The sequence below is a fragment of the Syngnathoides biaculeatus genome, chromosome 10 (assembly GCF_019802595.1).
Source record: "Syngnathoides biaculeatus isolate LvHL_M chromosome 10, ASM1980259v1, whole genome shotgun sequence".
In the NCBI taxonomy this organism is placed as follows: Eukaryota; Metazoa; Chordata; class Actinopteri; order Syngnathiformes; family Syngnathidae; genus Syngnathoides; species Syngnathoides biaculeatus.
Window position 1 is genome coordinate 18,821,846 of NC_084649.1, and position 27,759 is coordinate 18,849,604.

At 43.5% G+C, this 27,759-nt stretch overlaps 1 protein-coding gene across 6 annotated transcripts in view; it reads left to right on the forward strand.

Annotated features, from left to right (window-relative positions):
• Window positions 1–27,759, forward strand: part of frs3 (fibroblast growth factor receptor substrate 3) — a 69,869-nt gene that overhangs the window by 8,994 nt on the left and 33,116 nt on the right. For 3 of the 6 annotated variants that reach the window (XM_061832012.1, XM_061832008.1, XM_061832010.1), the window contains exons 6-8: window positions 2,510–2,631; window positions 2,707–4,115; window positions 20,117–20,256. In XM_061832012.1, coding sequence (XP_061687996.1) covers window positions 2,510–2,631; window positions 2,707–3,993 — 1,409 coding nt within the window. In that variant the 3' untranslated portion in view covers window positions 3,994–4,115; window positions 20,117–20,256. Of the gene's footprint in view, window positions 1–2,509; window positions 2,632–2,706; window positions 4,116–11,428; window positions 11,448–19,179; window positions 19,779–20,116; window positions 20,302–20,548; window positions 20,684–27,759 lie in introns of those variants that run through there. The other 3 variants (XM_061832009.1, XM_061832013.1, XM_061832007.1) reach the window with 3 other exon arrangements.

Here is a 27,759-nt window from a genome sequence, read left to right on the forward strand (position 1 = left end):
TTGTCACACCTTAAAACTACTATTAATTTGGAAATGCCATCCAGACTCACTTCAATAGGACTCATCCATATACTGTATAGCAGGGGTCACCAACGCGGCGCCTGCGGGCAAATGGTAGCCTGTGAGGACCATGTAAGGTGCCCGCAAGGAATGTTCTAAAAATACCATAGGCCACAAATTGTTACTATTATTTGTGCTTTAAATTCTGAATCTGACTTACTTACGTGAATTCCAAATTTAAAATGCCTGTAATGTCATTTACTACAATAAATCAAAACAAAACAAAAATATTTTATGTACGTGTAAGGAACCAAGTCTGAAATTTGCCACAAACAGGCCACGTAGCCCTTCATACGATCGGTGCTCACGAAGTAGCCCTCAGCCTCAAAAAGGTTGCTGAGCCCTGCTGTATAGTCTCTTCGAACCAATCTGTCTACCGTAATTCCCGGCCTACAGAGTGCACCTGGTTAAAAGCCTCACCGAGTACATTTGTAAAGGAAATACCATTTGGTACCTACGTACGCTGCAGCTGTGTAAAAGCCGCAAGTGCCCACATTGAAACCCACATTCAAACACGACATATTTACAAAGAAAGAGAGTTTAACGCTAGCGCCGACACATGCTAGCGCCGCCGCGCTAACAGGGCCGGTTAAAAAAAAAAAAAATCACTGAGACATGGCAGTAACATGCTAGCGCAGTGGTAACAGGGCCAGACCGGTAAAAGTCAGTAACTCGGCGCATATATTCCACCGGTCTCATTTTTACCTTTTCCGCTCGAGTGGCCCCTTGCGGCCGTTAGAGAAAAAAATGCACAAATTAGCCGCATCACCGCATAAACTGCAGGGTGGAAAGCGTGTGAAAAAAGTCGCGGCTTGTAAGCCGCAAATTAAGGTATTTTGGAGCTATTTCATAGCGCTTTTCTTCGCAGGGCACATTATGACAAACAACCATTCACATTTATGTTTATGGCCAATTTAGAGTCTTCTTTAACTTAAGATACATTGGCTTTATGGTAGGAATGTAGTCGGAAGCCAGACAAACACGACCCCAAACATCATAACAAAACAGATGTGCCAATAACCAGGCCACCATGCCGCCCTTTTCTTCTCTTTGGTGACATAAAATTCAAAGATAATGTATTCATATATATATTTAGATTGCCACATACACTGTGATTAGAGTTCATGCTGTTACTTAACTCATTTTTACTGTGCTGGTTTTAAGAATGTTTCTTTTGATATGGTAGAAATATATCGACAGAGGTTTTAGGATACCTGGTCATCACATCTACTCCAAAATGTCTTTTTAAAATAAAGAAGAGGTTGATTAAAAAAAAAAAAAAATCTCACAGGACACCACAAATTAAGGTCACAAATTACATACAGCATGCACAGCAATATAATGATAATCTCATTTCAATTTACTCCCAAAAACTGGTGTGAAATCTGTTTACTGAAGTGCAAAGTTATTTCAGTCTTCCGTTGCTTGACTGGCGGCAGGGGGATGCAGTTTTTTTTTTGTGTGTGTGTGCGCGTGTGTGTGTCCTTTTTGGCTTTTAGCTCAATCAGGATGGAGAATTTGCATCCCTTTTCTTCCAGAACAGTTTTACTGTGTCCTTTCTGATTTCTTAGTATTTTAATTGAAGTTTATTGAGAATCATAGTCGAACAGAGGAGAATTTCTATAGGGGGAGGGGGTGGCACAAAGAAAGGAAGGAAAGGAAACAGTAAATGAGGATGTTGCATGAGGCAGGTGGTAGTGCTACAACCTGTTAGGGAAGGACGGGACAAGATAGGACAGGACAAGAACATGAGAAGATGCGTGGGACAGATAAGTGATGAAATGATAGTCTATAGAATGAGAATATAAGTGGGGTGATAAACAAGCAATTTGCGTAAACATGAGTTATTTACTGCAATGAGTGATTGGTCCCACTCCCAGTGAAAGAAATGCCAGGGGTGTGTGACTACGGATACATGAAAGGACAGGACTGGGACTAGGGGTCCACCCGAGGGTAATGCAACGGACAAGACACGTCATACACCGAGGGACTCAGGGTGGTCTGCTTGGCCCTCCGAGGTGCCATGACAAACTGGCCACTCGGCGGGGGTGGCATTGCGGGCACCACCCCACATGGCTCCCATCCCTCCAGGAGAACAGGAATAAATCCCCACCACCACCCGTAATCCCAACTATGAGTACCAGGTGCCTGACTGGCAGACACTGATTAATTTCAGGATCTCATGAAAGAGCGTTAAATTCCTCAACCTGTCAGACAAGGATAAATGAACCAACACACGTTATTTGTATTAAATATTTATTTTTCTACACCAAATAAGGGAAAGTGGATAATTTCCCACGGTACACCTGCTAATGTCTCACAGCATATTAGTGTTAGGACTCACTAGTTGAGAGTAACACCTTCTTAAATACTGTGTAAACATCACATGATCCCAGTTTTGCAAATTAAAAAGAAAAAAAAAAAAAGCATCCCATAATTGTGCTTGCAGCTCCGGCGTTTCCCGTGCCGCCTTTTCCAAACGGTTACCCCGGTTATCCAATCAGAGGGGACTCCTCTCAGCCTTCCCTTGCTGAGGATCATGGGCACAATCTGATGGCTTTGGAAGACCAGGTTGGATGATAAACACTAACCGTGCGGCGGCCTGCCTGGTGCGGTGTTGACTTTATCTGCTTTGTTTCATACCAGACGCACACCTATGTGAATACTGTTAGCATGGAGGGGGATCTCGGCATGCGTCACTGCGTGCACTCGCTACCCGAGGTGCGGCCCAGCACGTTCACCGAAACCGCCCGAGTCGGAAGCCAAGGGACCACGCAGTCGAACCTGCGCTGCTCTCCCCTTGAGGAGCATCAAGACCCCCAGGTGTTCCTGCAGCCGTCGTCGCAAGAGGTTAAGTTCATGCTGGGCCCCACTCCGGCACAGCGCCATCTCCTGCAAAGGGAGCGCGAGCGGGAGCGGCTCAGCCACGGCCCCCACAGCCTTCAGCCAGCAGAGGGCGCAACAGGCTCGGAGACGGACGGAGACGAGGCCTCGGTGCATATGTGCAACTCCCACTCCTATCACCATTTCCATCACCACCCGCACCGGCATCCGTGCCACGGGCACCCGGACGGCTGCCAAGGTGCCGAGCTCACCTACGAGAACATCAACGGCCTGAGGAGCGGGCGGAAGCAGCGGCTGAGTCCGAGCAGCGTGTCCCAGTCGGTGGGCTCCAGCAGCAGCAGCAGCACCGGGGACAGTCACTCCCATTCCCTCCTGCACCCGCACGGCCCGTCTTCGCTCCCTGCCCAGGGCTACGGCTGCGAGAGGCCCGTCGGCGGAGGCCACCGCCGGACCACCCTGCTCAACTACGAGAACCTGCCCTCGCTTCCCCCCGTGTGGGAGTACAGCGCCTTGCAGCGCAACGACGAACAGGAAGAAGACGACGACGAGGGGGACGAGGAGGAGTACGAAGACGAGGAGGAAGACTTTGACGAGTACGAGTTCTCGGAGGGCCCGGAAACGACCAACGGGTACCACACGGACGGGCGGGGCATCCACAGGGATGCCCTACAGAACTACGTCAACACGGAGCAGATGCAGCCGCCCAGGCTTCGGCACAGCTGCCCGCCGCACCCGCGGCCGTGCCAGCCCGACAGAGGGGGGCGCATATTTAGCTTTGATTTCCGCAGGCGCTCGAGGTCAGGGGTCGGAGTCTGCGAGCACGGGCACATGCCTCCGTCGCGGCAGCTGAACTACATCCAGGTGGACCTAGAGGGAGAACCTCCCTGCCAAGCTTTGGGCGGGGGAGGGCAGCCACACCAGCGCCTGGCCCCCCAAAAGTGTGGCCCGCAGGCACCCCGGCGCAGCGAATGCTACGCCGTCATCGACCTGAAGAAGACGGCGGCCATGTCCAACCTGCAAAAAGCTCTGCCCAGGGACGACGGCACTTCCAGAAAGACTCGCCACAACAGCACAGACCTGCCTCTGTAGACTCCGTCGACCGTGAGGAGCAGGCACGACAACACGCGAAAGGCTCATCCTCATTTTTAGCACACTGGACCCTTCACTGTCATCCGTCCATTTCGAACGCGGAGCCGACTAAGACGATACAGGTACCAGATTAGAAACCTACCGTATCTCTGCGTACGAAAAGGGGGAATTTTGCCATTTTTTTTTTAATGCTGTTATTTATTAGCTGTGTCGTGACGGTCTCTCCGGAATTTCACGTTCGAGCGCAAATAAGTTTTTCGGGTGGTCCGACAAGTAAGCGGAGTGACAAAATGCTGAGCAATGAGGCATCTGTGCAGAGTGGAAGCAGCCATTTCGATTGTGTCACATGCTTATGATCCCGAAACCATTTCCCCTTTTGTTGTTGCGTTCGTGTACTTCCCCAGCAAGCGCCGTCCACGTGACGGCGACTCACTTCCTCGGGAGTCCAAACGCACACTGAGGCGTAGCCGACTGTACATTTCTAAGACGTTACCTCGTGGTCAGTGGAAACGAGTTATTTATTCGTACATGCCAGGAAGAGCAGTTTGCACACAATCCTATGGAATTGTATATTTTGGTTTTTAGGATTTTCACAATCGCAAACAAACTAACCAAAAAAAAAAAAGAACCACGTGAGGTTGAGAGGTTGTTTTTGGAGGATTCAACTAAACTGAAGGAACAAGTAGCACAAGTGAATCTGGTGAGCCTCCCCCCCCCCCCCTTTCCCCCCAAGTAGCATATCATCATCCTCCATCGCACCTCCACCCACAGTGAATGGTCTTGCACTTTTCAGTCCAGACAAGCGAGGACGCTGTTTATTTCAACATCCGCGCCGCCTGAGCCACCGGTTCCTCTTTTCTAGTGGGTGGGGGAGACAAAAACAAGGGGGCACATATTTCATTGTCAGCATTTTTCAAATGTTTGGATGACAACATCCTCCACAAATTTAGAGAGTGGCGTTAATCCGCCAATCATCAGGTATTAATGGTCTGCTTAAAAGATAATTATGTATTGCTGATCAATATTTTCCACAGATTAGTAATATATATATATATTTATTTCATTATTTATTAGTTCAATTGTTCTGTTGTCTTAACTATTTGACAACCAGCATTTTTTTAATTTAATCCAGTTAATCTGGAGACCAAAGTTTTATTTATGAATAGTCCATATTTTATTCTGTTTTAAAAAAAAAGTTTATTTTAAGTGCCAAAAATGTAAAAAAAAATGTAATGAAATCAAAGGTGCCAATTGTAGAAAGCAGGTAGGGGTCTAGCAATGGGGAAAAATTACGGGGACGCAAATTTGAAAAAGACTTGATTTTTTTTCAAGAATGAATCGAAATGTTAAAAAAAAAATAAATCTGATTTCACCTCATCCATCCATCAACCGCCATATTGGAGCGATGTATGGAAATGTTTTGCTGCTACGTGTACATACAGATTCGATACACAGTTGCCCCAAGTTAGTGACTGTCCTTGTCTCTATGACAACCTGCTGTGTGTGTGTGTTTGCGACGTCAGCTCTTTGGCCACATATTGTTAGGTACGCTCAGTAGCATTGTCACGTTTTTTAATGTCTCAATTGTGGAAACGTAACAGATTAGCAAATTTTTCCCTTCCTCATTTTTGGCCGAACCTTATTTATTTAAGATGATTTTGCTGATAGCATATTCGAGATGAGACTCACTGAGGCACAACTTTAAATCTGCTACTGGGCTCTTCCTTCATAAGCCCTCAAATGTTTATTATTTTATTGAGAAATATAAAGATTCCCTTTTTTTTTTATGAGGGTTTTGTGGCTTCCTTGTTGGTTTTGGATACATTAAAAGCACCACGCAGTGCAAACTCTAAAGTCAAATGCAATTTCTTCGGAAACCAGTAGATATATGAAGTCCACACACTCCTGTACAAATGGCAGCTTTTTGTGATCTAGAAAAATGAGACCCAAGATAAATCATTTCAAATTTTTTTCCACCATAAATATGACCTGTAACTTGTGAAATTAAACTTTTCTCTGCATATTTGTTCAGAATAAATCAGTCACAAACTCATTTTAAATGGAAGTTAGCACACATATTCCTTCTGGTTAACTCCACACAAAGTTCAGTTGTTCTAGTAGGCTTTTTAAAAAAAAATTATTCGTAGCAGAAGCTTTTGTGCTTACCGTGACTAATATTTCGAACCATTTATAATTCCCTCCAGCTGGTCTTAAGGCCCAAATTCCATCCGAAGAAAAATGACGCTGCCACCATCATGCGTCACCCACTGTAGCTATTGATGTTATTTTGGTGATCAGCTGGGCTGTGTTGCGTCAAACATACCATTTGGAATGATGAAAATGTCAGGAAAAGCCTTCTCGAAGATATAAACAGATTAATTAGCGGTACTTTAGATGGTAGCAGTTGTGTGCTGCCTTCCATTTCAAAGGAGTTTGAATGTGATTTTTAACAGCCACATAAAAGAGGGTGTTCACACTTGTGCAAATATTGCACGTTGTCAAATAAAATCTTTCGATGCGCACTGAGTTGAAATCTCATCTGAGATTTACTTAGTGAGACATTTTTTTATGACGTCACCTAATGATGTTTGACTTTAGTACGGAGGCTCAAGTGCATTTGACTTTGGAGGTTCCGGTGTGTTTTGTGTGTGAGTCACACAGCATCTCATTGAGACAGCTTTTATTTTAATTATATTATATAAATAATTTAATATGTAATTGTTTTGGTTTGGCACACACAGAAGCTCAAATGAAAAAAGAAATAAAGGTAAATTAAATTAAAGGTACAGCGCTAACACAAGCCTTAAAAATCCCAAATTAGAAATTACAATTACCGCCTTTTTTTTTTTTTTTTTGGGGGGGGGGGTTGTCTCTTCCCCCCAACCCCCAGAAAAGTCAGCTCCGTCTATCTCAGTTGGGACTGTTTAACATGAGCTATTGATAAGATGTTTACATTTGTATTAAGTGAGTTCTTGTTTTGTCAAAGTAGACCTATATGTGAAGCGTGATCTAGTAGTCTATAGAGCTATGAGCTCCATGTCATCTACGTACTGTACTTGCTGTTTTTCTGTTCACCATTCAGCCTTCATGTCATGATTTTTTTTTTCATGATTGTATGACATCCCGTCGTGCTTACGTTATTTACATTTACAGTGCCATACAACGAGGTCAGGGTTTTCCAGATTTACAGTCAGTTCTTTAGTTTGGTGCCTTGAGATATGAGTTTAATTTGCGACCGCGCTTGTAACTCGAAACATTTTTTGTCACATTTGTGCCTCGGTTCAGTGGAGATTATGCTGCTCCTTCTGGTGTGCACGTTTTGGCCAGCTGGGGTCAGTACTATTTATCCATCTTTTTTCTGTGCCGCTTATCCTCTCTACAAACGTAGAGATATGGAGGTCGTGCACCTACGTCATCAAATCACGTCACCGTCATTCTTCAATGCTAAGTCGGTTAGAGACGACGCAAAAATACATCTTTTCGCACGATGCCCAGACTTTTGTCTGATACTGTTAAACATTTAGAAGGTGATAATAAACTAAGTAAGTTACGTGGAAAAATGAGAGACACTTGGCATAGAGGACCCATATTTAATGCCAAAGTTGATGTTTTCGCCGATAAGAAATTGGACTATTAACCCGCTTCTGCTTGTCTTGGACAACTGGACACAAATCTGGTGAGTAAGTCGTTGCTTACTCGGAAGAGTTTGAAAGTGTAGAAAAGTCTGGACGCATACAAATACTTGGTTGCTGGATCAATTAAGACTAAATCCCACATCGTGATGGAGCCACTCAGATTTTTTCAATACAAATACCAATATTTAAATAAATGAACCCTGCTTTTACTCAAACTTGCATTCATTAACTATGATTGGGGAAAAAAAAGACAGCAAGTCGGCTCCACCGTACACCAAGTGTGTTGCAGGCACACTTTAAATTTTGGTAAACCTCTCCGTGACAGACTTTTTTTTTTTTTTTTTTTTAAATATGCGCTGTCCTCAAATGACTCCAGTGCGTATGACCAACGGTTTATTTTCTTTTTTAAAACATGCATTGGACTCATTTAAGAACAATGCAAAGTTAAAAAAAAAAAAAAAAAAAAAAAACATCCGTAGGGAGAGGTTTACCAAAGATTAACATGTGGCCGCAACACCTCTTTTTTTTTTTTTTTTAACATAGGCATTGTTGTCAAATGAGCCAACTTGGCATGATAAATACTTCTTGGGAATTTGAGATTGAGAAGAATAATTCGTACCTGAAGTGAAGTGATCGCTACACAGTCATGTGCATTTGGTTGGGCACCATCCATCACGTTTAATTGCCGAAATCCATCAATCTTTTCTGGTCTTTTCAGCTGGTATTCCATAGAATGACCTCTCAGAATATCTGTCTCGTCTGTTGTGACAACCAACAGCACAACAAGTCTCGGGCATTGTGTACATTCTGCTCCGGTTCAATGTCCCCCCCCACACCGTGGAGCGGCTCTTTTTGACCGGCAATATGGCGCCGTGAAAACGGTGACGTCACGTGCACGAGCTCTATACAGTACATGGAGTGGTTGAAAGTCCACAGTCCATCAAGGTTTTAGATTTCGAATCTTTCATGTCGTTTATGCCTGTGGGTCTTATATTATCTTTCTGCTTGTGTTGCTCCACAATTTGTGTTCAAATTTGTGTTGCTTTGAAGGGTTAAAACACACCAATGTTATTTATTAGCCCATCAGTGGCATTTTGGATTGTTAGTGTTAAGATCAACTGACTCATCAAAAGCAAAACTAAAACTTTGTTTGTTTGATAACCAACCAAAATCCTTTTTTTTAAAAATGAAAACCTGTTCACTATTTGCTAACCGATGCTTGTTGTCAGGTGATTTGAGTTCGCTGCCACCATACAGTGCTCAAATGTCAAAATTTTCTGTCAGAAAGTCGTAAGTCAAGTCGCTTGTATCTCAAGGCACCGCTGTTGATCCAACACTACGCCGATACATAATGTATTCTCGCATACTTGGGTCCTCAACAGGAAGGTCGTTTGTATCGTGAGCGGAAAATGTTTGGGGGGAGGGGAAACCCTGCACCACGTCACCATCGCTTGAATTCATCTTTGGCCTTGAAGAGTCATGACGTGGATCTCAAAATGTTACTTTTTACTACTACGTGTTCATAACGTAGCAAACTCGCTAAACTCGACTAAGTGAATTAATAATTGAAGCGAGCTCACCGAGCGGCTCTCTCGATGACAGCTGATGCCGTCAAAGTGAGTGACTTAACAATCACATTTTGAGTCTTGGGTGTTTATGCCTCAGGCATCCGACACCCGGGGCTCCCCCCCCACGTCACAATGGCTTCTGCCTGTGTTATCTGAAGGGCAGGATAAGAACTCTCATCGCGAAATTCCTCAAAACGAATTTATCAAGCGGGTTGTTTAGAAAGGGCTTGCTCTGTGTTTACCGATTAAACATGAAATTGTATTTAATAGACATCCATTCGTCACTGTGCCTTTCATAAGGATGCTGGAGGAAACATAGCCACTTCTGTTTATGCCGATACTTCAAAAAGAAAGTGTAAAGGTAACTGTTTGACATTTGGAGATTTTTTTCATATATTATTCCACCCTCATGCCTGTATTGTTGATTTTTGAAAGCGGATCTGTTGAGTGGCTTGGAGACTCACGGCAAAATCTCATCTGATCCTCGCCAGGTTATCTATGTTGTGTTTATGTATAAACGAGAAAATATAAACACTAAAAGTACTGGGCAGCAGTTGGCCAACGGCTAGCGCCGACTCCCGGAAGTCTCGTCTCTAAAAAACTCAACGTACCGCAAGATTAGATTTTCTACTTTATTTTTCATGACACTTCCAAAATATTAGTCGATTTTAGAACTATGTTTAGTCCCAATATTTGGCAAAAAATATTTGATTTAACGCTTAGCTCGCTAACAGCATTTCGCACACTGTGAGCTCAACTGACTTTTTAAAAATGTGCAATTTTTTTTTATGAATGTCAATTGTCCTTTTCGTAAGTATTCCCCAACATTTATTCAGCCAAGGCATGTACATATTTGACATTATTAAAGTGGATACAAAACTTATCTAACTTCTGCTACCTAGCGGAAGACCGTTTTGCCGTTTTAAGCGTTCTCCCTATAATAATTAGCTGGAATAAATAGTTATAGAAGACAGCTATCTGTTTTAAATACATAATTGTCTGACCAACAATGCAAAATATTCTTCTGCACCCCGCCTGATATTCTCCTCCGGTGCACAAAACTGCCTTGTGTTGCAGACAATTAGCATAGTGTAGCATTTGAGTTGCGTCCGAAGGTCATTGTGCCAACTGGATTCCTCATCAGCTAAACTTGTGAAGAATGTGACGTTTTGTTTTGCTTTGAAGCACTTTTCCAACATTAAACCGGTAGAAATGTGAAGTCGGCGTGCAAGAGAAGCAGACGAGAAGCGATAGCGACACAGTTGCGCCATACAGCAAAACTGCATCCGCATCACAGCAATTTCATCATTTTGACCTTTTTTTTTTTTGTTTGTTTTTTTTTTTTGATCATACCTTCTAACCACAAGAACCTCATGTCCATGCTACAAAACTAATATCAGCTCATACAGGTACTCTGTATGTGTCCTTTTGTCCGTTTTTATACACGAGTATCAACGCCACCAGGGGGTGATGTTCTGTACGTGTCCGAGTGACACGTTTTTTTGTGTGCGTGTGGTTACATGAAGGCTGCTTTGGCCTGCTTTTATGACTGCTGGATCACTTTCTCCATTGAAAGACTGCCAAATATCCTTGAGCATGTAAAACGTGGGAAACGCGAGAAGCGACTGCAACACTGACAGAGGAAATCATTGCGACCTGCAAGGGAAAAGGGTTCTTTATGTTTTGTCTGTTTGCAGTTTTAAAGAAAAAGAAGAAAAAAAAAAAGCAAACTATTTCTTCAAGTGTTTGTTGAATGTTTCTGTGTGCATCCATCGGTGACAGTCTGATCTTGTCATTAGAAGCCTCCCCCCACCCCCCCGCCTCATTTGCTGGACTGTCAAAATGGACGTCAGGGCAATTTCTGCCCTCTTCGATCATTCCGCACGCAGATGACTTTTACTTATCTGCTCTCCTCTCAATTGATCACCTCCTCATCACATAGTGAGCCTGATACCTGGGAACTTTTATGATTTATAGAGTGTGGATTTGTCCGAGATGTACAAGTCAATGTAATGCCGATATTAAAATGATCCCATGAAAATATCTCATCGGAGCTTTTGTGTGAATCGCCGCCGTTCCGATTCTCGGGTCAACCGCGGGCTTTACTTTGGTTTTGAAAAACCAGCAAACCCGTTTCAGACATTTTGTCGTCAGTTAATGTTTGTATAATCACACCGGATCACGGTTGAACACGAAGCGCTTCACTTACTTGAGTCTATTTATTGTTTTCAGAGGAAACACGGAGGACTGCTGACCAAAAAGGCTCGTTTGAACGTGCCCACGTGGATAATCTTCCACCCCTTGAGTCCGGCAGCTGAGAAAAGTTGCTCTTTGTGAGGGATTTTTTGTGTTGCCAAAGTGGGGAAATAATGGCTGCTTTGTGAAGGGAACACTCCTTTAAAGGGAAAATAACCAGTAAGAACCGAATTTCCGAGACGCTGCAATCACCAAATTTTTGCATGAACAACTTCCAAATGTTTTAAACATAACTTCTTCTAAAGCATGCACTTAGTGTTTGCCCATGTGCAGTGTAAACTACTTTAAGTACCTCATGGAGAGAGAGAGAGAGAGCAAGGTTCTTGCGGGCTCTCGGGATTTATAAGCCAAGAATAATGGAGCTGTCTTGTCTTCTCGTTATACACGGGCGTTGATTTATTGTCCCTTGACTGGGTGTAGCCAAACAGGGGTCTCTTGTATCAAGCAATGCCTTCGCTGTTTTGACCAAAAACAGGCAAACATCACGGAAAACTCAACACGGAAAAACAAGACCATAATCTGATGAGTGCTTGTGATTGGGGGGGGGTTTACTGTGTTTTGTTTGGCCCCTAAATGACTAACCGCATCCCTGTACTGGGAGAACCCCGCGACGCCTCCGCATGAAAACCAAACTGGGATTAGCGGCTCGTGCATTTTATGAAGAAGGCGCCGATAGTCGCAGAAACTAATGTGAATCGCAGTAATACGCTTCAATTCGGTGTCCGGAGGCATCCGGTCTTCTCTTCCCCGCAACTAGAAAAACCCGCGAGCCTGTCTTCCTTAGCTTGGATGGCAGCTCTTCTTTCGTCCGCCCTTGGAAGCCTTTTACGAAGCAGGGACAAAAGTAAATCACAAACCCGAGAAGGAGATTTCATTAGGGAGGGCTTTTGATGCAATAGTTTTGATCCGCCGGCGTAGCTAATGTGGGCGAGAGGCCGAGTCACATTCAAGATAATAAACTGACTGGACAGTAATACAGCGAGTAAAATTATAGTGGAAAAAATGAGTCTTCTCTGCACGCCTTAGTACCTCTAATTTGATTTTTAAGAAACCACCATGCCGGAGGAAAAAAACAACCAATCACAGACAAAAGGTGTGACTGACAAGAGATAAACAGAGGTTGTGTACCGTAATTCCTGGCCTATAGAGCGCACCTGGTTATAAGCCTCACCCAGTACATTTGTAAAGGAAATACCATTTGGTACATACATACAAGAAAATACATAAAAGCCGCAATTGCCCACATTGAAACATGAGATATTTACAAAGAAAGAAAGTACACAGAGAGTTTATGCTAGCGCCGCGCTAACAGACCCAGTTAAAAAAAACAAAAAACATACCGGTAAAAATCACTGAGATACGGCAGTAACACGCTAGCGCGGCGCTAATCGGGCCGGACTGGTAAAAGTCACTTCCTCGGCACATATATTCCACCGGTCTCACTCGTACCTTTTCCCCTCGAGTGCCCCCTCGCGGCCTTTTAGAAAAAAATGCACAAATTAGCCGCATCACGGCATAAATCACAAAGATGAAAGCGTGTGGGGAAAAACGTTGCACCTTATAGGCTGGAAATTACGGTACTTGTGAGTCTGACCTGTTACCTTGGACTTCAGGAGACTTCAGGCACACGATTGACTTTAATATAGCGGCTATAGGAGTTAAAATCACAATTTCCAAACGGATTTCTGTGACACTCATGCATCTCAGGATAACTCCCTGATCCAGGAATTCCAGCGAGCCTCAGACTTCAGTGAGTCACGCCTTTTGGTATCTGTGTGCCATATTTTCCCGGTATCCACGGTGGGTGTGTCAGAAGTTGTTTCGGGTGTATTGGTACACGTTGGCAGTGTGCTGGCCAGACGCCTAAAAAACAAACTTACAGACCAACGGGAGAATGTGGCCCATTGTGTCTGCCTTTTTTTTTTTTTTTCTTCGAGTCATATCTTTGCTTATCCCTTGTGGTTACCTTTCAGAAACAGAACTTCACAAATAACTTTAAAAAATGGGAACTTTATTCTAGTAAAATGGACTTTTTTGTGTAGTATGACAACTTTATTCTTGTAACAGTCTAACTCTTTTGTAAACTAATACAACTTTATTCTCATCACTTTTTATCATAACTAAATGTTTTTTGCCTAGTCTCACATTTGTAGTAAAAACAATTTTTCTTTAATATTTAATGAACCAGGTAAATGACCAGGTCATTTGCACTTTTGACCTGGTCAGCGGCACATCTCACGAAACATAAACAACGATGAGATACAGTAAAGCCTCAGTTCTCGAATGTCCCCGTTTCCGAACAAATCGGTTTTCGAACGAAAATTTCCAGTTTTGTTTGCTTCTGTTTTTGAACGAAAATTGGTACTCAAAAGCCACCTTATTGCACGCGGGAAGACCAGCTGACCAGTTGACCCACAAGATGTTTTTTTTTTATTGTCAATTTGAACGCCCCCCCCCCCCCCAAAAAAAAAAAAAAAAAAAACGTAAATGACGTAATGCCCTCGTCGCAAACAGTGCACTTTTGTTATTCTGTATAATGCAGTCTCTGGACACAAACGTGTCCCGGTAGTGACTGTTGTTTTTCTTCTTATGGAGGACGACCGTATTAACCCCAATCATGGCTCCAAAGAAGGCAAGTTGCTTGTTTAAAGTTATTCTGCAAATTTGTTTCATAAAAAAAAGTTTACAAGGACGGGGGCCGAGTTGCTACAGATACGGCAATGTACTGCCTAGCGTACTCTACTGCTAAAGGATACACTTTAAGCAAAAAAGTAAATATATTTCTTAAATTATTTTATTACATAAAATATTTAAGCTATACATGTGTTTCTACTATGCAGTTTATTATCAGGAAAAGCTAAAAAAAATGCTTTAAAAAGCCCCATTTTTTTAGGCTTGGAATGCATTATTTCTTTTTCCATTCATTGTAGTGGAAAACATCGATTTGGTTTTTGAACAAATCACTTCTTGAACCGTTTTCTGGAATGGATTGTAGTCGAAAACCGAGGCACCACTGTCAAAATTTTTCGAGAGATGAGCCGTCGTTTGACCGATTTTTATTTATTTTTTTATTTTATTGCTTCGACCTGCAAGTAAAAATTTGAGATGGTGGGAGTGAACTCAACTGACCTCACGTCACAACAAGCAGTAGTTTGGCGGATAGCAAACACATCTTTGCTTAATGCCACTCCCAGATAACGTTTATTATATACTGAAAGATAAATCAAGTAGAGGTACACGTGAATTTAAAACAAACACATTACTTTACCATGAAATCTGCTAGCCTAATGGGAACATTTGACGGGAAATGAAACAGACCGGCTGGTGTTGCGGCATTTCTACCGATTATGCAACTGATATTTGAAAACATAAAGATCAATAATATGACAATACACACATATATTCTTTATCCTCTGCAAAGAATGACTACTACTAGTACTGGGCTTACTCAAGAGTTGGGATCATCTCCGTATATCGGTACGTCTGTTATATTATACTTGCCCCAACTGGCTATACATGTATTTCTACTATGCAGTTTATCATCAGGAAAAGCGAAAAAAAAAATGGTTTAAAAAGCCCAATTTTTTGTTTTAGGCTTGGAACGCATCATTTATTTTTCCATTCATTGTGATGGGGAAGCATCGATTCGGTTTTAACTTCTCGAACCGTTTTCTTGAACGGATTGCAGTCGAGAACTGAGGCATCACTACAAATTTTTCGAGAGACGTGCCGTCGATTGGCTGACTTTTTTTTTTTTTTTTGCTCCGACTTGCAAGTAAAAATTTGAGAGGGTGGGAGTGAACTCATCTGACCTCACTTCGCAACAAGCTGTAGTTTGGCGGATCGCAAACATATCTTTGTTTCATGCCACTCCTAGATAAAGTTTATTATATACCGAAAGATAAATCAAGTAGCGTTACACGTGAATTCCAAACAAACTCATTACTTTGCCATAAAGTCTGCTAGCCTAATGCTAACATTTGGCGGGAAATGAAACAGATCGGCTGGTGTTGGGGCATTTCTACCGATTATGCAACTGATATTTGAAAACATAAAGATCAATAATATGAGAATACTCACAGACATATATTCTTTATCCTCTGCAAACAATGACTATTACTAATACTGGGCTTACTCAAGAGTTGGGATCATCTCCGTATATCGGTATGTCTGTTAAATTATACTTGCCCCAACTGGCCATCGATTCAATTACACCATTACGGCACGTTTTTGTGAACTATCGTAGTATCGAGTGATATTTTTCTCACCAAATGCACATTACAAAACGTTGTTGTCGCACTGTCTTCCTCTCGCCACGAGTTCAGTTAATTGCGGAGGGACCGAGGGGCTTATGATTCCCCAACGGCCGGCGGACGTGACTCCTCCAGTTGGGAGTAGCAAGTTGGACCGTGCAAAATGACCTTCCTGGTTGTCACGTGATGTAACCGCAGCTGTGACAACACGGCGCATCATCCAAGTGACTCAGTGTGTGTGTGTGTGTGTGTGTGTGTGTGTGTGTGTGTGAGTGAGTGAATGAGAGAGAAAGAGAGACGAGTACCATTTGTGTACTTGAACAGGTGTTAAAGTATGCGCCAGTAGACAATGGGCAAGTTCAAGATGCGCTTCGGTATCAAGTCGCATGCACGTGAACTCTTTTTGGATGCTACTAAAGTATTATTTTTCCCCAGTTATCTGTACTTTACTTGAGTATTTATGTTTTGGAAAAAGTAACTTTTACCTACTACTACATTTGGAAACGGTCGTTTTAGCCTCGTTTTCAAAATATGTAGCACGACAAAGATTATTTGTCTTAATAGTCTTTGTGGAGATGCGCAAAGGCTGTTGGGAGCTTTTAATATAATATGCAAAGTTTTGAAGAAACATAACTTCTCACATGGTTCGGTTAAACTTTAAAATTGTTCGACCTCACTGTTGTGTCAAGATGGCAAACAGAAGCGAGGAAAGTCAAATTTTATTTATCTTCACTTTTGAACTTTATTTGAACATGTCTAATTTTCTTTTTGTTAATATTGTTCCTAAAATATTTGCTATTCTGGCAGGGGCTAAGGACATAATATATTGGTAGAGTGAGAGACCAACGGAGAACACAAAAATATTGTACAAACAGTGTAAAAGATTAATGATTATAGAGTAACAACTGTCGTAAAAATCGGTAACATAGCGGAACCTTCATGCAATTATTGCGATTACTATGTTTGTATTTTGTGATGATAAATTGGAGGGACTCGTTTCCACGAGACGTGCGTCTTTGCGTATCTAGATATAAATCCATCTATCCATTTTTCTGAGCCGCTTATCCTCACGAGGAGTGCTGGAGTCTATCCCAGCTGTCAACGGGCAGGAGGCAGGGTACACCCTGAACCGGTTGCCAGCCAATCACACAGGGCACATGGAGACGGATAACAGTCGGACTCACAATCACACCTAGGGGCAATTTAGAGTCTACAATTAATGCATGTTTTGGGGATGGGGGAGGAAACCGGAGTGCCCAGAGAAAACCCACGCGGGCATGGACATGCAAACTCCGATCCTCAGAACTCTGTGGGCGACGATCAAACCAGATGCTCCGCCCTGCTACCATGTACATTTTTAAAAATTACCGAGAAATATCGGGACTGAATGGCACGGTGGCTCAGCTGGAAAGTGTTGGCCTCACAGTTCTGAGGTCCAGGGTTCAAATCCTGGCCTCACATGTGTGGAGTTTGCATGTTCTCCCCCGTACCTGCGTGGGTTTTCTCCGGACACTCCGGTTTCCTCCCACATCCCAAAATCATGCACTATTAATTGGACACTCAAAATTGCCCCAAGGTGTGATCGTGAGTGCGTCTGTTTGTCTCGATGTGCCCTGCGATTGGCTGGCAACCAGTTCAGGGTGTACGCATGTACCGCGCCTCCTGCCCGTTGACAGCTGGGATACGCTCCAGCACTCAATGCGACCCTCATGAGGATAAGTGGCTCAGAAAATGGATGGATGGATCCCGGGACTGCGATATAGTGTAGCCGGGGTTTCTTGTTGTGCATTCCTTTGTCCACACCAGCTGCGCAATGAAATTGGTCTCCAGTTTTGTCGATGACGTCCCTCAAAGACATGGCGGCATAATAGTGACGTAAAAGGGGTGTCCAAGCCCCATTAATTATTCACCCATTTCTCCCAATCTAATTAATTATTATTGGAAATGGCGTTTATACCTGTCAATGGCAGTGAATGACTTAAGCAGTTGGTTAAGAAAAAAAAAAGGAAAAAAAAAAGATGACTTGGTACTTCTATTTTTGCCACTTGTGAGAATGCCACGCTCAAAACACATCCCTGCTTCCACCGTTTGCCCCGCCCTCTCACCCATATACGGTATAAGCAAACGAAGTCAGAGTGGCTTTGGCCGATTCTGCTTTAATGAAACCGCTTCAAGGGAACAATACCCGCAAAAAGTCCATTCATTGTCATGACGATCTGGAGCCGATCCAAGTTTATGGTAACTATAATCATCTGAAATTTACAGTTATTAAATGGAGTTTCCACGACAAACAGATTTGTCACGGCCCTGTGGAATAAACAGTGCGCATGTGTGACGGGAGGAGCTCGTCCCACGTCTACATGATATTTGATCTGAATCCCTCTATGAGGTTTTTTTTTAAATCTCCATAAATAAATAGTAAAAAAAAAAAAAAGAGGCAGGAATGTCAAGGCAAATATCCCTACACGTGCACGTGTCCTCTATTGGACCGAAATAGTTAATTAATAGCTCAGCTGTCGCACAGTTCTGGCAACGAGGAAAACGCGCGAATGCATTTCGGCCCCGTAGTCCTCCGCCGGTGGACGCGTGAGCATCGTCACTCAATCAAGTGCGCAGTTTTTATTATGTAGTACCAACAAAGACATTTAACTCCCAAAGGATTTCACTGATTCTAGTACAACATTATTACAATTAATTACATTTACTAACGTAGTGATTGCCAAACTGAACAAACTTAGTTTACTTTTTATTTTAAGTCAGAAAATGAATGAAACCTACACTATATGCTGTATTTTCTTTGAAATCTTATTTTATTTGAAGTAACAAATCAATTATCAAAAGTCATTTTGATTATTTTTTTTTCGTAACTTTGAAAATAATATTTTTTTAGGTTTAGTGTTATTTTTGTTGTTTTATATACATATATATATATATATATATATATATATATTATATATATATATATTTATTTATTTTTTTTTTTTAATTGGGTGATCTAAAAACTGCTTTTAGGCATCTAGTATACAATAAATAGAATATATATTTGATGCATTTTAAAGGTTCGAGATTTTTTTGGGGGGTTTAATGTTATTTTTTGTTATTTTATTTTAATTTTTCTTTGAATTGGGTGAGCTAAAAACTGCTTTCAGGCATCTAGTATAAAATAAATAGAATATATATTTGATGCATTTTAAAGGGCCAAGATTTTTTTGGGGGGGTGGTAATACAGTCATAACTATTTTTTTTTTTTTACAATTATTTAACAATATCAAGTGGCTTGTCCTGCTTCCTAATGTAGGCAAATGAGTTTATTATTAAGTAATAACGTATTTATTACACAAATACCTAAATACAAGTTTATTAGTCGCAGTTGACAACAAAGATAACCTAAATGACAAAGCGCCACAGTGGAGGCGAAAGGTTCATGACCATAAAAGCTGAAAAAGGGAAGTAAGTGTGAGGTTATAAAAAGAAGCTCGAGGCTGTGAGCTTTAAGATAACATAGTTCATGATTTATGAAAAATGGAAAAAGAAAGTATTGATAGCGAGATACCGCATCTCCTCAATAAATCCCAGGGAGTGCAGAAAAAGGCAGCGCCGTACATCACATGATGATAAAGATCTGCTACTTGCCGCGGAGGATATTTTTATAGCGACCGCACGATTGTCTTTTATTTTCCTTTCTCACAATTTCGGGCTCACCACGGCAAATTCCCAGTTGGCAGATAAACGCAGCCTGTTTACAGGCACTGACATAACAGGGACGGCTCAGCTGATTCGGTTTAGTTGTTAGCAACTGTGCTAATCTCGGGGCTGCTCCTGTCTCAGTGGAAAAATACAGCAGGGAAGTGGTGTATACCTTGAACCTTTGTCAGAGCCAAACACTTTCTCAAGTGCGGCCGCACGGTGCGGAGCGCAGCGTCTGGCGACCGGCGGCTTTGATTCCCACTCTGGCTCCGCTCATGACTTTTTGTTTGTATAGAAAGCCTGCGGTGCATCCACCCGAGAGGAATACTGATCACTTTGTTGTTGCAGTAAGCAACTGTCGGGGGAGGGGGCTTTGTGATGGAGGGGTAAGTACACAGCCTATTTGACTTTAATTCCGCGCCGCTGCGTGTTTGACTTTGAATTCTGGGGCACGCTTTTGCTCCGACGGTTGCCGTGGCTCCCCGGGAAACACTTGTTACCGGTGGAAACTTTCCATTGCCGGTAATCCGGCAAGCTCAAGTTCTACCGATAAATTAACAGACCACCCCACCCCCCCCACCCCGAATAGTGCCAAATAGCAGTCGGCTGAGTAATTTTGCATACATCCGCGTCGCCAAGATTCATCCATCCTCATCCGACCGGGGGACAGACGGATGCTGTTGCGTTCCGTTTTGTCATGAATCTCCCTTTTGAATATGCCAAGGGAATTCCTGAAAGGAAGCAGCCGTGAAGCGGCCGGTCGAGGCAACAATCTGGCGAAGAAGGCGCAGCTGCTGGACCGCGGCAAGTGGGCAAACAAGTTGGAGTTCCTGCTGGCCGTGGCGGGGACCCTGGTGGGCCTGGGGAATCTCTGGAGGTTCCCTTATTTGTGCTACAAAAATGGGGGAGGTGAGCTCGTGCAAATTGCGCCCGTGTCTCATTTCCTGTTTCCTGCGAGGCATCGAACGAACGCTAACTGCGACATGATATCGAATCGAACATAGCGAGGAAGTCGCCCTCGAGTCGAGAACGAAGCCGCGTTTTGAGCGCCCGTGTCAAGGGAAATGAAATCAAATAAAATATGCAGTTGTTAGCAAATGTGATGAAATCCACCATCACGTTCGCACGTCACTCAAATTGTTTTTCTTCCCCCCAGGGGCATTTTTGGTTCCATATGTTTTATTTCTTCTGGCCTGCGGTATCCCCATGTTCCTCCTGGAGACGGCCATGGGCCAGTATACATCTCAAGGATGCATTACATGCTGGAGGCACTTCTGCCCTTTGTTCGAAGGTCAGTGTCGTCACACGCGATGAATTTTTAAACGCAAACTTTCATAATTTAGCGAGGGTCCCGACGCGGTCTCGCAACGGCCCGCTCGTTTCTGTAACACCCCCCGAATTATTCACACTTCTCGCTTTTAATTGGCGAACGGGTAACTTGGAGCTGGAGATAACTAAAGGGGGAGTGCCGGGGAAAAGTTGTGCGAAGAGATGTTTGTAAAAATGTTTGCCATTTTCTTTTTTTTTCATCGTTTACTTTTAAAGCTGATTCATGTGTGTAAAAATTTTGAGGAAGCCTTAACCAACCACTGAACTTTTTGTTCATCATGTAAAAAACAGTAACTGGATAGATACTCATCAAACTTTAAAAAGCGCATTCATCCATCCATCCATTTTCTTTTGCCGCTCATCCTCACGAGTGACACGGGGAGGCCAGAGCCTATCCCAGCTGTCAACGGGCAGGAGGCGGGGCAGCCAATCGCAGGGCACATGGAGACAAACAGACGCGCTCGCCTAGCGGCAATTTAAAGCATCCAATTAATGTTGCACGTTTTTGTGGGATATGGGAGGGAACTGGAGTGGCCACCCGGAGAAAACCCACGCGGGCATGGTAAGAAGATGCAAACTCCCCACACTTGAGGCGGGATTTAAACCCAGGTCCTTAGAGCTGGGAGACATCCACCGGGCCGCTTTATATACTGTACCATCCATCCATCTATTTTCTTTGCCGCTTATCCTCACGAGGGTTGCAGGGAGTGCTCCCTGGACTGGTTGCCAGCCAATCGCAGGGCAACATGGAGACAAACAGCGGCACTCGCAATCACACCTTGGGGCAATTTAGAGCGTCCAATTAATATTGCGTGTTTTCGGGGATGTGGTAGGAAACTGGAGTGCCCACCCGGAGAAAACCCACGCAAGCATGGGGAGAACATGCAAACTCCACACAGGCGGGGCCGGGATCGAACCCGGGTCCTCAGAACTGTGAGGCCAGTTGATCCACCGTGCCGCCAAAGCGCATTCGTTTAACTCTTATCTTGGCCTGAACTTGTCCAAACAGGGACGACATATGATACGGACAAAAACCCAAAGCAAACAAAACCAGAAAAAAAAAGAAAGAAAAAACAAAAAAAAAAACACCCCCATCGCAGTCATGACATGAGACCCCTTTCAAAATGGCTTCCAAAAGGAGCCCTATTGTGTGAGAAAATGACCTGTTACAATCAACACCTGTGAGTTCGAGCAGATGGAAATCAAACTCGAGAAACCTGTGTGACTGACCGGACCAGGTGAGGCTCCAACTGCACATTTCCATTCGCCGTCGACACTTTCAGTGTCAAGTTCCTTGAAGCGGATACGTTGACCCCAGCGTTGCTGCTGGAGATCATTTGCGCCGCCCGCTCTGTCGCCCGCAAAAGGGTGAAATTTGACGTTCGCATGAACAGCCACAAACCGTCATGCTCGTTACGAAAAACAATAGCAACGCACAATACTTAATATATACTCAACGCCGCTTGAACCTGAAGTCCTTTACAGAGAAGCGACTGCATGCAAATGTGGCAATGGAAAAGGCAAATAGGAGGAGCAACCGGGCGTGAAATCAGAGTTTACACGAGATTTACAAAGTAGGGTGTTGATAAACTAGTTCCCTAAAACAAAATTCCATCTTTCCTCTTGTACCACACAAGAGATAACCTCCCTCATCACACGTTAACTGTATTATGCCACACCAACTTTATTTTCCGCACTACGAGGGGCGCCTAAAAGCCGACGGTGCGCCTTATAATCGGGTGCGCCTTATATATGGATCGATATTGAGCCTTTGGTGCAGCTCCATCTAATGGATGCCTAACCTAACCCCAGCCTTTATTGGAGCGTCTATTCTATGCGCCTTATAATGCGGTGCGCCTTATATATGGAAAAAGTGTTAAAATGATGCCGTTCATTGGAGGTGCGCCTTATGGTGTGGAAAATACGGTATTTGGGATGTAATATTGAAGCTGTGGTCTCTCGATAAACAGGAAATATGAATTAAAATCATCCCTGCGTTCCACAGTCCCGGACGTTTTTCTGCCGAGAGGCCCGAAATCAGGTCATCCGAATTTCTCGAGCTTATCTATGTCACTAGCGAAGGTCTCCGCCTTCCTTTTGTGCTTCTGAATCAGCGCTGTTAACAGAACAAATGTGGGTCTTCTCCATGGAGGCAACCAATCAGAGGAAGGGGGGGGGGTTGGATTTTAGCCAAACGTGGATAAAGCAGAAACAAACTTGGGTCAAACACAAGTAACTCAGAGGGGCCTTTTATGGACAAGCTCGTATGACAAAAGCAAGATGTTTTCTGAAATGAAATTGACACGTTCATACAGAAGTCCATCTTCGAGAGTCAACTCAGTGGAGGTCCAAAGAGCCAAAAAACAGAACCTTTAATTTGAAACTTTTGACTTTATTGTACTTCTGCATTCAACTTCAAAATTTTAGTTCGCCTTCAGTGGCGCAGTGAATGAGGACCCGGGTCCAAACCAGGCCTGGTCTGTGTCGGGTTTGCATGTGTTCCCCGCGCCCGCGTGGCTTTCCTGTGGTTATTCAAATTTCCTCCCACGCCCAGAAACGTGCGTGGTAGCTTGACTCAAGACTGCAGATTCCCCGTGAGTGTGAAAGTTCGTTCGTTCGCGTGTGCGTCCTCCAGTTGTTTGTCGACTAGTTCAGGGTGTACCCCACCTCTCGCCCGCAGTTTGCTGGGTTAGGCTCCGGCAGACATGCTCACCCTAGTGAGGATAAGTGGTGTAGAAAATTGATGGATGGTTTCCTTTGTCTTTGTCTGCTTTCAGTTTTATTAACCGTTGTGTCTATTAATGAAGAATGTTTAAAACCCACGTGTTACTTGACGATAAACCTCGCATATTCATTATATCCATAGATCCATTTTCTTTGCCGCTTATCCTCACAAGGGTCGCGGGGATCGCTGGAGCCTATCCCAGCTGTCAACAGGGCAGGAGGCGGGGTACACCCTGGACTGGTTGCCAGCCCATCGCAGGGCACATCGAGACGAACAGCCGCACTCACGATCACACCTACGGGCAATTTAGAGTGTCCAATTAATTAGCGCCCAGGGAGAACTCATTATATTTTTTGGAATAATATAGTTTTACTTGTTTTGCCCGAAATCAACGAGGAAACACATGATCTCGTGTCACAGTCATTCAAGGTTACGTTGCCTCGGCCTTGGTGCGACTTTCAAGAATCTCCCGAGTTACCTTTCAAAGGATACCACTCTTATGTCCTTTCGCTCAAAAGTGAAAATCGTATTTTCACCGAGATTATTTTATGGAAAAGTTACACTCTTCCCTCGCAGGTTTGAACTAAACATAGGACCGGTAAGGAGCTATGCGATTCGAAAGGGCATCTGTACATTTAGGGCTGGGAAGGTAGTGGCCCACCGGATGCACCGGTCGGTTCGATTTGTCTTTGTCTGCTCAAATTGATTTTATATTCAAAACAGAGGGATGAGGTCGCAGACTCGTCGTCTTTGTCAGGCAATCCTGTTGTTTTTGGGGTCGTTTCCATTGTGCGTATCCGTCTGGCTCCCTGTCAGCTCTCCGTCCGTCAGCCACCAGATTGCAATTCAAACACCTTGGCGGGCAGAACACAGCATAATGATGGGTTTAAAAAGAAAAAAAAAAAAAAAAAAACGCATTGTTAGAGAAAACAAAAAAATATTTGTATTTTCTCAAAACAAAAAGATACTTGTTAAGCATAACCAATAAATTATATGCAGTTTTTGGGTCTGGCAGACTTCCATGCCTCGTTGTCACAAGTGCGACAAAGCTGAACTTTGGCCAATGGAAATAAAAATAAAACATTTCAAATGGTAATTTGTAATTTTATATTTCTGAGAGTAGTACAGTAATAGCTTTATTTTTATTTTTATTTTTTGCTATCTGGTGCATGGTGCAACAATTAAGAAAAGGAGAAAGAAAAGATGCATAGTTTAGAAAAACACCAAAACCAAAATAGGATATGACTCAGGAGAATGAGAAGACGCGACGGGCCCACGGTTCTGGAAAAATGGTGGAAGGAAACACGAATGGTGACTAGTTTTTCCCCGAAAAAGACGAAGTAGTATGGCAGAGTATTTGGGCGGGTACGTCAAGAGACCTGCACCTCACAAAGATAATCATTTACCAATACAGCCGTGTATTTCGTATCCCAATTAAACTCATTCGGGTCGTGGGTGAGCCGGAGCCTAAACCCAGAATTTGGACAAGAGCCGAGCTTCACCCTGGACCAGCTAATCGGATGACATACAGTGAAGAAAATAAGTATTTGAACACCCTGCTATTTTGCAAGTTCTCTCACTTAGAAATCATGGAGGGGTCTGAAATTTTCATCGTAGGTGCATGTCCACGATGAGAGAGAAAATCTAAAAAGAAAAATCCAGAAATCACAATATATGACTTTTTTTTTAATTATATATTTGTGAGATACAGCTGCAAATAAGTATTTGAACACCTGTCTATCAGCTACAGTTCTGATCCTCAAAGACCCGTTAGTCCGCCTTTAAAAGTCCACCTCCACTCCATGTATTATCCTGAATCAGATGCGCCTGTGTGAGGTCGTTAGCTGCATAAAGACACCTGCCCACCCCATAGAATCAGCAAGACTCAAACTTGTAACATGGCCAAGACCAAATAGCTGTCTCAGGACACCAGAGACAAAATTGGACAACTCCACACGACTGGGAAGGGCTACGGAGAAATTGGCAAGCATCTTGGTGAAAAAAGGTCCACTGTTGGAGCGATCGTTAGAAAATGGAAGAAGCTAAACATGACGCTCAATCTCCAGCCCCATGCAAGATATCATCTCGTGGGATCTCAATGATCCTGAGAAAAGTGAGGAATCAGCGTAGGACACACGACAGGACTTGGTCAATGACCTGAAAAGAGCTCGGACCACCGTTTGCAAGGTGACTGTTCGTAATACACTAAGACATCATAAGTTGAAATCCAATGACCGTTTGGATGATACAGAGGAGTCACGGGAGAAAGTTTTGTGGTCAGATGAGACCAAAATGGAACTTTTTGGTCATAATTCCACTAAGACGAATGATGAGTTCCATCCCAAGAACACCATCCCCACTGTGAAGCATGGGGGTGGTAGCATCATGCTTTGGGGGTGTTTTTCTGCACATGGGACAGGACGACCATGGCCATGTATTGTGACATTTTGGGGAATAACCTCTTTCCCTCAGTCAGAGCATTGAAAATGGGTCGTGCTGGGTCTTTCAACATGACAATGACCCGAAGCACACAGCCAGGAAAACCAAGGAGCGGCTCCGTAAGAATTATATTAAGGTTCTGGCGTGGCCTAGCCAGTCTCCAGACCTAAACCCAATAGAAAATCTTTGTGGGGAGCTGAAACTCCGTGTTTCTCAGCGACGGCCCAGAAACCCTGTCTGATCTAGAGAAGATCTGTGTGGAGGAGTGGGCCAAAATCCCTCCTGCAGTGTGCGCAAACCTGGTGAACAACGACAGGAAACGTTGGACCTCTGTAATTGGAAACAGAAGCTACTGCACCAAATGTTAAAATTGGTTTTCTCAGGTGTTCAAATACTTATTTGCAGCTGTCTCACACAAATAAATCGTTTAATAAAAAAATCATACATTGTGATTTCTGAATTTTTCTTTTTAGATGATCTCTCTCACAGTGGACATGCAACTACGATGAAAATTTCAGACCCCTCCAAGAATTCTAAGCGGGGGAACTTGCAATATAGCAGGGTGTTCAAATACTTATTTTCTTCACTGTACAATGAAGACAAGCCAACTTTTACCCTCAGAGTCAAACCTGAAGAGAAATTAGAGACTTCAGTTCAGCTTTCATGCATTGTTTTTATGTGGGAGGAAGCCGGATTCCCCGGAAAAACCCCACGCGAGCATGGGAAGAGTGTGCAAACTCCACACAGAAAGACAAAAGACCGGATTCAAACCCCTAACCTCAGAACAGTGAGGTGGTTGTCCTGTTAATCAGCCTTCCTCCCTTTGTTTATTTATTTTTTTGTCCTTTATTTCAATTATCCCCCAGTTTTACTCCTTCAAAGGAGATACAATGTTCTTTTGTAATGTTGCTTTTGGAAAATAAATTATTTAAAAAAAAAAAAAGCATGTGCTGTTTTCCACTGCACGGGCTCCACTTTTGGCCTCAATTAGGCAGGGCTGCTTTTCCACTTTTCAATGGGACCGCTGGAAACTGTGAAAAAAGAGATTAAACGCATCAGTCAGAGCGAGACGCGCTAACGGGCGACAAAGGACGGAGAAAGAGAGCCTCCTGCGTGGACTCCTCAATACGTGTTACGGCAAAAGTGGCTGCCATTCAAACCTCCAGAAGAAAATTCCTCAGCGGCCTGACGCACGTCTCCAGGACGCCGCCAGTGCCGGGCGCCACGTTCCACCCACCGAGGGAAAAGCGGCCGCGCTTCAGAAAGACCTTCAGTTGCTGCTGACTGCCCGTTGTTTGCGTCCCCTTGCATTTTAATGGGATGATCCAAAACCTACAAAGGCTATTTGTGCCCGAACTTCATGTCGAAAATGGACCTTTCTGCATTTCATTTATTTTGAAATAATTTTCAATCGTGAATTTTGCCGTGGAGCACCACGGTGGCGTCTTGCAGCGTGTCCCAGCATTTATGAGCTAAGGCGGGGGTAATCGAACTCGTTTTTCTGGCGGGCCGCCTGGAAGCTCGGCTCGCGGTCGGCCACCGGAGCTCGCTCGTCAGACTCCGCGTCGTTCCCGTCAGAAGAACCATCCGAATACTCAACATTAATTGCAACCACAGGTTCAAATCCGTAAAGGAAGTATTCCTCCGTCTTCCCGATCAACCGATACTGCTATTTCTTCATCAGATGAGGATAAATCCGAGAAATCGTGGATCATGTGGCTCACGAAAATGGGAACACCCCTGAAAATTCGTAATTGTCGATTCAAAATCTTTTCAAAACACTATTAAATTAGAGAGGATTTAACATCACATTTTCAAAATTGGGTACATATTACATGACCTGTTGGATACACTGTTAATGCAAGCACTGGATT